A 14,451-nucleotide genomic window follows, 5' to 3' on the forward strand; every position below is an offset into this window, starting at 1 on the left:
GCCGTATGTCTTCACTTCATGAGATCTTTGGAGACATTCAAACAATAATTTTCAGTGACAACTTAATTAATGGACCACCAAAAATAGTACACACAAACAAATAGTACACAACAAACTGGAAACAAACTTCTAAAGAATTAATACGTGCGGAACAAGCACGCATCGAAATACCGTTAATAAAAGTTTGTCACAACACTTTTGAATAGAAAACGAAAACGCCTAAATGAGGAGTGAGCGTTAAAACAAAGATAAAATATCAAATCTTAGCACAACATCAAAAGCGGTCTTGGGTATTAGCACACTATATTAAACAAAACTCAAAATAAAATAACTAAAACTAATTTTTCACGAAAATCTCAAAGAGACAAAATCACTTTAAAACTTCGATTTTTTTTCAATGACCATTACTTATTGGTTCCTTAATTGGAATATTTACGCTGTTTGATCAGTATGATGCTCGAAACAACTGGCCGCTCTTGCTGCAAGTCAGAAATACACTCCTGGAAATGGAAAAAAGAACACATTGACACCGGTGTGTCAGACCCACCATACTTGCTCCGGACACTGCGAGAGGGCTGTACAAGCAATGATCACACGCACGGCACAGCGGACACGCCAGGAACCGCGGTGTTGGCCGTCGAATGGCGCTAGCTGCGCAGCATTTGAGCACCGCCGCCGTCAGTGTCAGCCAATTTGCCGTGGCATACGGAGCTCCATCGCAGTCTTTTAACACTGGTAGCATGCCGCGACAGCGTGGACGTGAACCGTATGTGCAGTTGACGGACTCTGAGCGAGGGCGTATAGTGGGCATGCGGGAGGCCAGGTGGACGTACCGCCGAATTGCTCAACACGTGGGGCGTGAGGTCTCCACAGTACATCGATGTTGTCGCCAGTGGTCGGCGGAAGGTGCACGTGCCCGTCGACCTGGGACCGGACGGCAGCGACGCACGGATGCACGCCAAGACCGTAGGATCCTACGCAGTGCCGTAGGGGACCGCACCGCCACTTCCCAGCAAATTAGGGACACTGTTGCTCCTGGGGTATCGGCGAGGACCATTCGCAACCGTCTCCATGAAGCTGGGCTACGGTCCCGCACACCGTTAGGCCGTCTTTCGCTCACGCCCCAACATCGTGCAGCCCGCCTCCAGTGGTGTCGCGACAGGCGTGAATGGAGGGACGAATGGAGACGTGTCGTCTTCAGCGATGAGAGTCGCTTCTGCCTTGGTGCCAATGATGGTCGTATGCGTGTTTGGCGCCGTGCAGGTGAGCGCCACAATCAGGACTGCATACGACCGAGGCACACAGGGCCAACACCCGGCATCATGGTGTGGGGAGCGATCTCCTACACTGGCCGTACACCACTGGTGATCGTCGAGGGGACACTGAATAGTGCACGGTACATCCAAACCGTCATCGACCCCATCATTCTACCATTCCTAGACCGGCAAGGGAACTTGCTGTTCCAACAGGACAATGCACGTCCGCATGTATCCCGTGCCACCCAACGTGCTCTAGAAGGTGTAAGTCAACTACCCTGGCCAGCAAGATCTCCGGATCTGTCCCCCATTGAGCATGTTTGGGACTGGATGAAGCGTCGTCTCACGCGGTCTGCACGTCCAGCACGAACGCTGGTCCAACTGAGGCGCCTGGTGGAAATGGCATGGCAAGCCGTTCCACAGGACTACATCCAGCATCTCTACGATCGTCTCCATGGGAGAATAGCAGCCTGCATTGCTGCGAAAGGTGGATATACACTGTACTAGTGCCGACATTGTGCATGCTCTGTTGCCTGTGTCTATGTGCCTGTGGTTCTGTCAGTGTGATCATGTGATGTATCTGATCCCAGGAATGTGTCAATAAAGTTTCCCCTTCCTGGGACAATGAATTCACGGTGTTCTTATTTCAATTTCCAGGAGTGTATTTCACTTAGGATGAATCATTACAGAAGATTGTCAGCTGCTGATTTTACTGTATAAACAACATATTAGAAGATGTGGTCATATGAATCCAGAATCGAAAAATTATGAAACTGACGGAGCATAAGGAATGAAGTGGCAAGGAAAATAATATATAGTGAAATCAAAAATGGTCGTTGTGGCGTCAGCTTTGCATGTTCAGTACACAGTTCGTGATCTAACTACTGAACAAAGCTTTGAATGCTAAAAAATGAGGATTTCTTAGCAAGATTAGAGGAGAAGTCAGTGGAGTTAAAAGATACAAGTATAATCTCAAAAAATTAGGTCTTCATAGGGAATCTATATTGTGTGACAAAACAGCTCATATAAATAGTTTTTCATGCATCCGTTAGGCAATGTTTTTATTGCCACAATGATTCTCAGTAAATACATCCGAAATGCCGAGCACCAGTTCCTAAAGATTTTTCAGTATTTGTTATATTAATTAGAGAAAACTTAATTTTCATCCTTCCTTTTTGTTGTTTTGAACCTACGAAGTAATTTTAAAGACAATTACAAGGCGATATTTGTGTTACAACTGCACGAAAGTTTCAACATTACGTTAACATGAATTAATGAAATGTCCATGATAGTTAATAGAAATGTAGACAAAGAAATTCGTGTCTCTCACCAGCCACAGCAAGCACCAGAAAGTAAAAGCGTAGCAATAGAACATTTCGAATCTTTAGAGTCTTCCTTGTATCTGCCCCAACAAAATCCCGCTGTGCAGTTTGTAACACACAGCAGGAAACCGGAAGCGGATGTATTCAGCACTGGAGCACCTGTCACTGCACAGCACACACTGTCCAACGTGTGGTGTTACTGCGATGCGTATCCTTTGTGTATGGACAACAGAGTCAGGGTGCAATTTTCTTTTCATAGTTGTCAAAATATCATGTATGTGTCCGTGTTTTGTGGGTTTGTCATTGCCAGCACAGAACAACCGAGGTCTGACTACGTGTTTAACTCATTCTGTAAATCATAATGTACATCGTGTTGTTTTTCCAAGATAGGTCGACGAAGGTATATGTTTTATCAACATAAACTTTCATCGGACTTACAAAATGGTTCAAATGGCTCTGAGCACTATGGGACTCAACTGCTGAGGTCATTAGTCCCCTAGAACTTAGAACTAGTTAAACCTAACTAACCTAAGGACATCACAAACATCCATGCCCGAGGCAGGATTCGAACCTGCGACCGTAGCGGTCTTGCGGTTCCAGACTGCAGCGCCTTTAACCGCACGGCCACTTCGGCCGGCTATCGGACTTACAATAACCACTGCCACGGGTGTACTAAGTACTGTTGCTGTGAGAAAAAAGAAAAGATTTTATAAGGAGAATGGGCCCGGAAACATTTTAATGCCGTGTTACAACCCATTTTCTGTAACTCTTCACAGTATCATAGCACGTACAGCAACAGAACGTATCAGCATACCACATGTGGGTCTTTATTGCTAGCAGTGTTGACCTTCATTAGCACTGATACTTGCAACTTGCCGTCCTATTGAATCCAGCGTTCGTGTGAAGTTCTGTGTACGATTAGGCAACCTTCAACAGCACAGCACAATGACACTCTACATCTCTCTATATGCACATATAAAATATAAATGCCTGCTGGTTTTTAGCGCGAAGGAAGGATGTGCTGCGGAACTGGTCCACCTCTTCCTAAGCATCTGTCTTGGAATCTGAAGGACTAAAACTTAACTAGACATAACCACGACAACATTTTGTACAATTCGTCTAAAAAAAGAGTTTCGTGTATTATGCTGGCAAGTTCTGTTCCTGCATGTTTCCCATGATTGTTGCGGAGGTTCCCGAACTTTCTGAGACCATTAGCCCTGAGTGCAGTCATATGTCAGCTTTACCCCTCCCCAGTTTTCCCCTCATCATCAACATTAACGCATAAATAAACTTTAAAAAGCAAAATAATTTCCTTTGAATCCTTTCATTTTAAAATTAACCAAAGATAAATTATTTTTAGTATTTGTAAGTGTTTTATCGTATCACGAACTAATGAATCAATGAGACAATTGGTACTGTTTATTTCTAACAATTTCTTTTTATGTAGAATGATGAGGCAGTTTTCTGTACATCACGACTGTTACCGACAACTGCTTCGCAGAAAAGAACGGCAACTTCCACAGTGAGGATAGACACTTGTTACAAAACATGCTTCCTCTGCTATACTCCTATCCCTATGTGCACTCGCTTCACTCACACCCTACACCCGCATCTAAAATGAATTAAGTTAGAAGGGGCGATACTTTATTTACACATACTCTTTGTAAATCACTTGACTGCTGGACTTCTTACCACTGAAATAGTAGAAATTGAAACACTTCAAGCTGCTTATGCTTTGTGTGTTAGCACTGCCACTAACAAACTAGTAGTGGTAGTAGTAATAGTAGTAGTAGTAATAACGATAGCAATAATAATAATAATAATAATAACAATAATAATAATAATAATAATACAGTATAGGGCTACAGCAGTGTAATAGCCATTATATCATTACTGTTGTGTTGGGCTGTCAATTATTTCGTTTGTTGCTGGGGAATAAATCATGATTCAATTTCTGGTCTAATTCTGGGACTGCCTGCTACTCAGAGAAGGCATTTTCAGGAGATATTTAAGCATCCAGAAAAACAAAAATGGCGTTCTACGGATCGGATCGTGGAATGTCGGATCCCTTAATCGGGCAGGTAGGTTAGAAAATTTAAAAACGGAAATGGAATGGTTAAAGTCAGATGTAGTCGAAATCAGTGAAGTTCGGTGGCAGGAGGAACAAAACTTCTGCTGAGGTAGATACAGGGTTATAAATACAAAATCAAATAGGTGCAATGCAGGAGTAGTTTTAATAATGAATAATGCCGGCCGCGGTGGTCATGCGGTTCTAGGCACTGCAGTCCGGAAACGCGGGACTGCTACGGTCGCAGGTTCGAATCCTGCCTCGGGCATGGACGTGTTTGATGTCCTTAGGTTAGTTAGGTTTAGTTAGTTCTAAGTTCTAGGGGACTGATGACCTAAGATGTTAAGTCCCATAGTGCTCAGAGCCATTTGAACCAATAATGAATAAAAAAAAATAGGAGCGCAAGTAAGCTACTACGGACAGCATAGTGAACGCATACTGTTGCCAACATTGATACGAAGCACACGCCTACCACAGTAGTACAAGTTTAGAGGCCAACTAGCTACGCAGATGACCAAGAGACTGAAGAAATGAATGATGAGATAAAAGAAACGGTGTCGTAGCAGGCGGAGAGGTGATACTCCGACGTGGCGCGTCCCAGGTGGCGGATAGGGGGGTCCTCACCGGTTTAACGGCGGACTTGAGCGAAATAAAATAGCTCTTGTGGACCAAACACTAAACAACCTCTACGGCTAACAACCGTAGTTGTAACTCGGAGCTTGCTCCATACAAGGTTGACTACATTTGAAAGTCAAAGACGGAAGGAAATCTTTCAAGGAATAATCCACCGCTTGGCAATAACCAAGGAAGACTGCACTCGGATACGGTGGGCAGTCACCTAAAAGATAACTTGGATGAGTCGGAGCATCTGAAAATACCCAAAACGGACAGACGACCAAAACTCAAGACAGGACAAATAAACTACATTGCGACACACAATATAAATTCCCTCATACAACCAGGCAAACTCAAAATTCTGACGGATGAAATGGATCGCAAGGGGATTCTCATAACCGGACTTCAAGAAATGAGAAATACTGATCAGGAGCCGATAGAATCACAAGGATATAGGATTTATAAGGGAATACCAGGGAAAAGAGTCATGAAACAGTGTCCACAATTTGGAACAGGATTCGTGGTGAGTCTGAAAATAATAGAGTCCATAATAGAATTTAAAGCACAATCTCCCAGGCTCTCAACATTAACTCTAAAAGCTGCAAATAAAATGTATACAATAATAAATGCCCATGCCCCGACAAATGATAAAAATAGTAAAAAAGAACACAGAGAAGAGGTAGAAAAATTTTGGGAGCTTTTAGATCAAACGACGAATAACATTAATAAAAATCACATCAAAATTTTAATTGGAGACTTCAATGCCCAGTTAGGAAGGGAAAAGAGATATAGAGACATAATAGGGAAATGGACAGCACAAAGAAGAACAAACAAAAATGGCATAAGACTAGTGGAATTTTGCAGAAACCATGACATGATCTCAAAGTCGACGTATTTTAAGAGAAGACCAAGTAAACTAAAAACTTGGAAACATCCAGACTGGAAAAAAGGAGAATGGCAACTGGACCATGTCTGCATGGATAAGAATTACCACAAGGAAATTTACAATGTGAAAGTACTGAGAGGGACAGATACCGGATCAGATCATTACATGATAAAAATTAAAATTAAATTAACCCCATTAGCAAAGAAAAAATCCCACCAGAAGAAGAAGAGAACCTATGACCCTCATAAACAGATACAAAATGAGGATTATGAAGCACAAACCAGGGATATAAAAATAACAGATGATCTGGAAGAAATAATTCCCAAATTGAAACAAATAGCTGAACAAGTTGCCCCTATAAATCCAAGGAAAAAACACCAGTGGTGGAACAATGAATGTGATGAAGCAGTGTTGGATCGACACCAAGCCTGGTTAAGGCATCAAAATGAAAAAAACAGAAAAATCATATTTGGAACTCACAAAACAAAGGAAGACAACACAAAAAATAATAAGGAGAGTTAAACGTCAGTACCAAAAAGATATACTTCTAATGATAGAAACAAATAGTGAAAAAACAAACTCAAGAGACTATTACAAAATATTTGGCAGACAATTACAAAGATATGATCCTCCAACATTAATGTTAAAAGATAAAGATAATAACCTAGCCCATAGCAATAGTAAAAATACAGAAATTCTAGCAGAAACATTTAACAAGTTACTAAATTGTGAAGATCCCCCAGAACTTCTTCAGATAAACACAGAAACCCCAATTAAAACACCAGCAGAAAATATAAATCCACCTACAATTAATGAGGTCTACAGAGCTTTGAAAGAACTCAAAAACTACAAAGCAAGTGGAGAAGATCAAATGTTTGATGAACTTTGGAAATATGCAGCAGAACCAGTAAAGATAGCATTACACCAATGCATAGTAAAAATCTGGAATGAAGAGAAATTACCAGAAAATTGGACTACTGCTATAATACATCCATTACATAAGAAAGGAGAAAAATCAAATCCAGACAACTATAGAGGAATTTCCCTTTTGGACTGCACGTATAAGATCATGTCAAGAATACTATACAACCGCTGTAAAGATCAATTAGAACTGGAACTGGGAGAATATCAAGGAGGATTTAGAACCTGGAGAAGCTGCCCAGAACAGATAATCACCTTGAAGTTAGTTATGGATGTCTACGAAAGAAGGCAAAAACAACTAGTCATGACTTTTGTAGATTTCAAAAAGGCGTATGATTGCATCCATAGATCTTCAATGATGAAAATATTAAGGAATTTTGGACTTCATCCTAAATTAATAAAAATGATATAGTTAACCTTAACAAACAACAAATCCAAAGTAAAATTTAGAGGAGAAATATCTGAACCATTTACGATTAAAACAGGGTTGAGACAGGGAGATTGTTTATCACCATTGCTATTCAATTGTGCTCTTGAATATGTAATGAGAGAATGGTACAAGGAAAATCCTATGAATATTAAAATTGGAACTAAGAAAGACAAAATAAACCTAAATTGCTCGGGATTTGCTGATGACCTAGCATTACTAGCTAATAATATTCAGGAAGCCACGAAACAAATAACAAGCTTACAAAATATAGCACAAAAATTAGGACTCCAGATATCATTTGAAAATACTGAAATAATGGTAACGGATCCACTTGTAATAGATCACATCACAGTGAACAATAGGGAAATTAAAATAGTGAAACAATTTAAATACTTCGGTGAAATTATAACACATAAATTGGACGAGAAACCTGCATGGCGAGCAAGAACTAATAAAATGATAAAAGCTCAAAAACTAACATGGTCTACGTACAATAACAAAATGTCTATCAATTAAAACAAAATTAAAATATTACAAGACGGTGGTTCAACCAGAAGTTACATACGGAAGTGAAACACTTTTTAAAGTCACCCAGAAAAACAGAATTGACAAAATTTTAAAAGTAGAGAGAAGAATTGCTAGAACATGCATAAATAAGAAATATCAAAAAGCTGGGCAATGGCGGATAGTTCCAAATGAAGTGGTATACAGAGAACTGGAGCCCATCACTGATACTATACGAAAGAAAAGGATCTCTTTTTGTGGTCACATTCTGAGGACACCAGAAACCAGATTATCAAGGAAAATTATTGAGAAACTCTGGAATTTGAAACAACAAGGAGGATGGCTTAAGGAAATAAGAGAGGATATGGAAGAACTGGAAATAACTCTGGATGATTTGCAGAACAAAACGCCAAATTTAAAGAAGTTGAGGGACACAGAAATAAGATTTAAACCAAAAATTGACAAACGACATACAATGAAAAGGGTATTTACAGATAAGGAACGACGAAAAGCATCGGAACGAATGAAGAGATACTGGGCCACTCGGAAGGGGAAAATACCAAAGAAGAGGACCAGAAATAATTGACTGAAGTGGTCCAATGAGGCCGTAAAAGCAGAAGAAGAAGAAGAAGAAGGGAGACGAAAATTTCATAGTCATGGGGAACTGGAATTCGACAGTAGGAAAAGGAAGAGAAGGAAAAGTAGTAGGTGAATATGGAATGGGGGTAAGGAATGAAAGAGGAAGCCGCCTGGTAGAATTTTGCACATAGCTAAGTTAATCATAGCTGAAAATTTGTACATGAATCATGAAAGAAGGTTGTATACATAGAAGAACATATTGTATATGTGGAAGAGGCCTGGAGACACTGGAAGGTTTCAGATAGATCATATAATGGTAAGACAGAGATTTGGGAACCAGGTTTGTTGGCAGACGACGCTGTCGTTTCTCGACTAATAAAGTCATAAGAAGATCAAAACAAATTGCAAAACGATTTAGAAGAGATATCTGAATGGTGAGAAAATTGGCAGTTGACCCTAAATAACGAAAACTGTGAGGTCGTTCACATGAGTGCTAAAAGGAATTCGTTAAACTTCGGTTACACGATAAATCAGTCAAATCTAAAGGCTGTAAATTCAATTACGAGGGTAATCGCAAAAGTAAGGTCTCCTATTTTTTTTTATAAGTACATAGATCTGTTTATTTCTACAATGGTTTACATCATTTTACAGCTTGAACATTTAGCTATTTTTCGACATAATCACCATTCCTGTCGATGCATTTTTATAGACGTTGTGGCAGTTTTTGTATGCCCTTGTCATACCAGCTCGCCGCCATGCTGCTCAGAAAGTTATGAACCTCTTGTTCCACCTCGTCGTCGGAGATGAATCGCTTTCCGGCCAAATGTTCTTTTAACCTAGGGAACAGGTGACAGTCACTGGGCGCCAAGTCAGGACTATAGGGTGGATGGCTGATTATGTGCCACTGAAACTGTTGCATGAGAGTAACGGTTTGCCGAGCGATGTGTGCGCGAGCGTTGTCATGGAGAATGTGTACGCCCTTGCTCAACATTCCTCTTCTCCAGTTCTGAATTGCCCTTTTGAGTTTTTTCAGTCTCACAGTACCTCTCAGCGTTAATTGTGGTCCCAGCGATTCAGCTCCGACGACGAGGTGAAAGAAGAGGTTCATAACTTTCTGAACGGCATGGCAGCGAGATGGTATGACATGGGCATACAAAAACTGCCACAGCGCCTACAAAAATGTATCGACAGAAATGGTGATTATGCCGAAAAATAGCTAAACGTTCAAGCTGTAAACTGATGTAAACCATTGTAGAAACGAACAGGTCTATGTACTTATATAAAAATAGGACACCTTACTTTCGGGATTACCATCGTATATTCCAGAACGCCGCTCATAAATACGGGACTTTCCAGTGTTCGTACCTCGACTTCTATTGGCGATAAAAAGGTAGGGTAAAATATTTTGGACAGCCATTGAGCTCTGCGCCATTTCACTATCAAACACTATACGTTCAAAGCAAGATTATTATACACTTCTTGCTTAGGCATGAGGAACAGATCGGTTGGTTGGGTTGGGTTGTTTGGGGAAGGAGACCAGACAGCGACGTCATCGGTCTCATCGGATTAGGCAAGGACGGGAAGGAAGTCGGCCGTGCCCTTTGAAAGGAACCATCCCGGCATTTGCCTGGAGCGATTTAGGAAAATCACGGAAAACGTAAATCAGGATGGCCGGATGCGGGATTGAACCGTCATCCTCCCGAATGCGAGTCCAGTATCGGTTGGTCCTTTTTGCATTTGATGTGGTCTATGATGGGCTTGATGGGACTTATGGAGGCATCATTAATTCATGAGCAGTTCCTCGGGAAAACCCACGTAAAGTGATTTTTTACTACATTTTCGGTGTCACCAGCAAACCAAACCCCACCCGAGGGTTCCAAGAGAGTTATGCACAGCAAGTAGCTGAAATTTTGACGATGTATTTCTAAAATTCCGATCTCAAAAAACCTTGAAAGTTTTCTTGATATCTTTATAGTTTCGAAGATACAGAGGTTCAAATTCGAGTTTGAAAATTGTAGGCCTGCTGATCGGTGTCCATGTGACAACATGGGTATGTACGAGGATAATCCCAAAAGTAAGGTCTCCTATTTTTATGTAAGTACATAGACTTGTTCGTTTCTACAATGGTTTACATCAGTTTACAGCTTTAACATTTAGCTATTTTTCGACATAATCACCGTATATGTCGATGCATTTTTGTAGACGCTGTGGCAGTTTTTGTATGCTCATGTCATACCAGCTCGCCACCATGCTGTTCAGAAAGTTATGAACCTCTTCTTTCACCTCGTCGTCGGAGCGAAATGCTTTCCGGCCAAATCTTCTTTTAACCTAGGGAACAGGTGATAGTCACTGGGCGCCAAGGCAGGACTATATGGTGGATGGATGATTGTGTTCCACCGAAACTGTTGCAGGAGAGAAACGGTTTGCCGAGCGATGTGTGGGCGAGCGTTGTCATGGAGAATGTGTACGCCCTTGCTCATCATTCCTTTTCTCCAGTTCTGAATTGCCCTTTTGAGTTTTTTCAGTCTCACAGTACCTCTCAGCGTTAATTGTGGTCCCAGCGATTCAGCTCCGACGACGAGGTGAAAGAAGAGGTTCATAACTTTATGAACAGCAAGGCGGCGAGCTGGTATGACATGGGCATTCGAAAACTGCACAGAGTCTACAAAAATGCATAGGCAGAAATGGTGATTATGTCGAAAAATAGCTAAATGTTCAAGCTGTAAACTGATGTAAATCACTGTAAAAATAAACAGATCTATGTACTTACAAAAAAGGGAAGCCTTAAGTTTGGGATTATCCTCGTAAATACCTAGGAATTATAATCACGGACAATTTAAATTGGAAGGAACACATAGAAAATGTTGTGGGGAAGGCTAAGCAAAGACTGCGTTTTATTGGCAGGACACTAGAAAATGTAACAGATCTACTAAGGAAGACTGCCTACACTACGCTTGTCCGTCCTCTTTTAGAATACTGCTGTGCGGTGTGGGAACCTTACCAGATAGGACTGACAGAGTACATCGAAAAAATTCAAAGAAGGGCAGCACGTTTTGTATGGGAGAGAGTGTCACTGAAATGGTACAGGATTTGGGCTGGATAGGACTTAAAGAAAGGTATTTTTCGTTGCGACGGATTCTTCTCACGATATTCTAATCACCAACGTTCTCCTCCGAATGCGAAAATATTTGTCACCGACCTACATAGGGATACGACGATAAAATAAGGGAAACCAGAACTCGTATCGAAAGATATAGGTGTTCGTTCTTTCCACGCGCGATACGAGATCGGAATAATAGAGAATTGTGAAGGTGGTTCGATGATCCCTCTGCCAAGCACTTAAATATGATTTGCACAGTATCCATGTAGACGTGGGCTTCAAATTGTAAGACATTTCCAGGGGCAGATGTGGACTCTGACCACAATCTATTGGATATGAACAGTAGATTAAAACTGAAGAAACTGAAAAAAGTTGGAAATTTAAGGAGATGGGACCTGGATAAACTGAAAGAACCAAAGGTTGTAGAGAGTTTCAGAGAGAGCATTAGGGAACGATTGACAAGAACGGGGGAAGGAAATACGGTAGAAGAAGAATGGGTAGCTTTGAGAGATGAAATAGTGAAGGCAGCAGAGGATCAAGTAGGCAAAAAGACGAGGGCTAGTAGAAATCATTGGGTAACACAAGAGACATTGAACGTAATCGATGAAAGGAGAAAATAAAAAATGCAGTCAATGAGATCGACAGAAAGTGCAAAATGGCTAAGCAAGGATGGCTAGAGGATAAATCTAAGCATGTAGAGACATATATCACTAGCAATTAGATAAATACTACCCACAGGAGAATTAAAGAGACCTTTGGAGAAAAGAATGTATGAATATCAAGAGCTAAGATAGAAAATCAGTCCTAAGCAAAGAAGGGAAAACAGAAGGGTGGAACGAGTATATACAGGAAATAAACGAACTCAACAACTTTTTTCTTATTGGTAAAGGTATAGATAATCATTCGACTCTCACACCAAAGATCCACTTGAAAAGTATTTAACACTGACAAAAGAAGCTTTACGTTCTTCGTTTATCAGTTTTAGTATTAGTTACCTTTCGTTGTTCTCGTGTCCTGGTGATAAGACGTGTTGAGTAATTTTAAAGTGAAATTGTGTTATACAATGAAGGCAATTCATGTACAATATGATTTTCTGATTTACGATACCATGGATCCCAGCTCCTGTAACTCTGGAAGATTATTATTATTTTAATTTTGTAGGGAGAGTTTAGATGGAGGCGACGATCTTCATGACGGCATTGCTCAACAATAGAGGTACGTGAATGTGTTCATCTCTTTCTCTTCGTGACCGCCAATATCAATTTCAATATTTAGGTCATAGGCCTATTTGCCGCGACATTCAGAACCTGAAGTCTTTCTTTTCATTTAATTAGGAAGTCCGATAATTTTCCTTCTTAGATGAATAAATGCATTTAATCACAATTCTTTTTACCTAGGCCACGGGGAATGATAGTACTTAGAACGTATGGGCCTCTATCCCCATCGTACGTTCGCATACAACTGATTGTGTACCGACGTAATTATAATTATGACCCATTTCCCTTACAGTATTAATTCTTATTTTGAACCACTCACTCCTGAATGTACGTGCCGTCTTATTTTGTGTATTCACTCGGGTGTATTCCTTAATATCATTACTTTTAATATTCAGTAGCTTAGATCCCACAATTGAACTTTGCCTGTGTCGCAACGGCGCTTAATGTGAAATATTTATTAAGCGACATTCATACGAACTCCCATATCAAAATTACGACACCAGTTGACTAAGATTCTAACAATTTAACAGGGCGGTTACAAGGGTCTATACAAGAAAGAAGTACTTGAGGGCAATATTACGCAAATGCAAGAAGAAGTAGAGGAAGTTGAGACGGGAGATATAGTATCGTGTGAAGAAATTGACACAGCACTGAAAGATTTAAGTCGAAACAAGGTCCCGGGAGTAGATAATATTCCGTTATAACTACTAGTAGCCATGACAAATCTCTTTCGTCTCGTGAGTAAGCTCTATGAAACAGGCGAAATACCCCCAGACTTTAAGAAGAATGCAATAATCCCAGTTCCAAAGTAAGCAGGTGCTGACAGGTATGAAAATAACCGAACTATAAGTTTAATAAGTCACGGCTGCAAAATACTAACACGAATCATCAGAAGAATGGAAAAAACTGGTACAATCGGTCCTCGTGGAAGATCAGTTTGGGTTGGGGAAGATAAGTTTGGATTCCGGAGAAACAGAGGAACACGAGAGGCGATATTGGCCCTACGACTTCTCATAGAAGATAGGTTAAGGAAAGAGAAACCTTTGTAGACTTGGAGAAAGCTTTTGACAATGTTAACTGGAATACTCTCTTTCAAATTCTAAAGATGGCAGGTATAAAATACAGCAAGCGAAAGGCTATTTACAATTTGTACAGAAACCACATGGCAGTTATAAGAGTCGAGGGGCACGAAAGGGAAGCAGTGGCTGAGAAAGGAGTGAGACAGTGTTGTAGCCAGTCCTTGATGTTATTCAATCTGTACATAGAGCAATAAAGGAAACAAAGGAAAAATTTGGAGTAGGAATTAAAGTCCAGGGAGAAGAAATAAAAACCTTGAGTTTTGCCGACGACATTGTAATTCTGTCAGAGACAGCAACGGACTCCGAAGAACGGTTGAACGGAATGAACAGTATCTTCAAAAGAGGCTATAAGATGAACATCAACAAAAGCAAAACGAATATAACGGAATGTAGTCGAATTAAATTCGGTGATGGGATTAGAGGGAATTAGATTAGGAAATGAGACACTTAAAGCAGTAAATGAGTTTTGCTATT

At 40.6% G+C, this 14,451-nt stretch overlaps 1 protein-coding gene across 1 annotated transcript in view; it reads right to left on the minus strand.

The window, feature by feature from the left end:
• The window catches only part of LOC126457235 (uncharacterized), a 112,857-nt gene extending 110,133 nt beyond the window's left edge, over positions 1-2,724 (minus strand). Inside the window, exon 1 of the mRNA XM_050093374.1 lies at positions 2,587-2,724. Coding sequence (XP_049949331.1) covers positions 2,587-2,631 — 45 coding nt within the window. The 5' untranslated portion in view covers positions 2,632-2,724. The remainder of the gene's footprint in view (positions 1-2,586) is intronic.
• Positions 2,725-14,451: the final 11,727 nt, after the last annotated feature.

The sequence above is a fragment of the Schistocerca serialis genome, chromosome 1, assembly GCF_023864345.2.
Source record: "Schistocerca serialis cubense isolate TAMUIC-IGC-003099 chromosome 1, iqSchSeri2.2, whole genome shotgun sequence".
Taxonomy (NCBI): Eukaryota; Metazoa; Arthropoda; class Insecta; order Orthoptera; family Acrididae; genus Schistocerca; species Schistocerca serialis.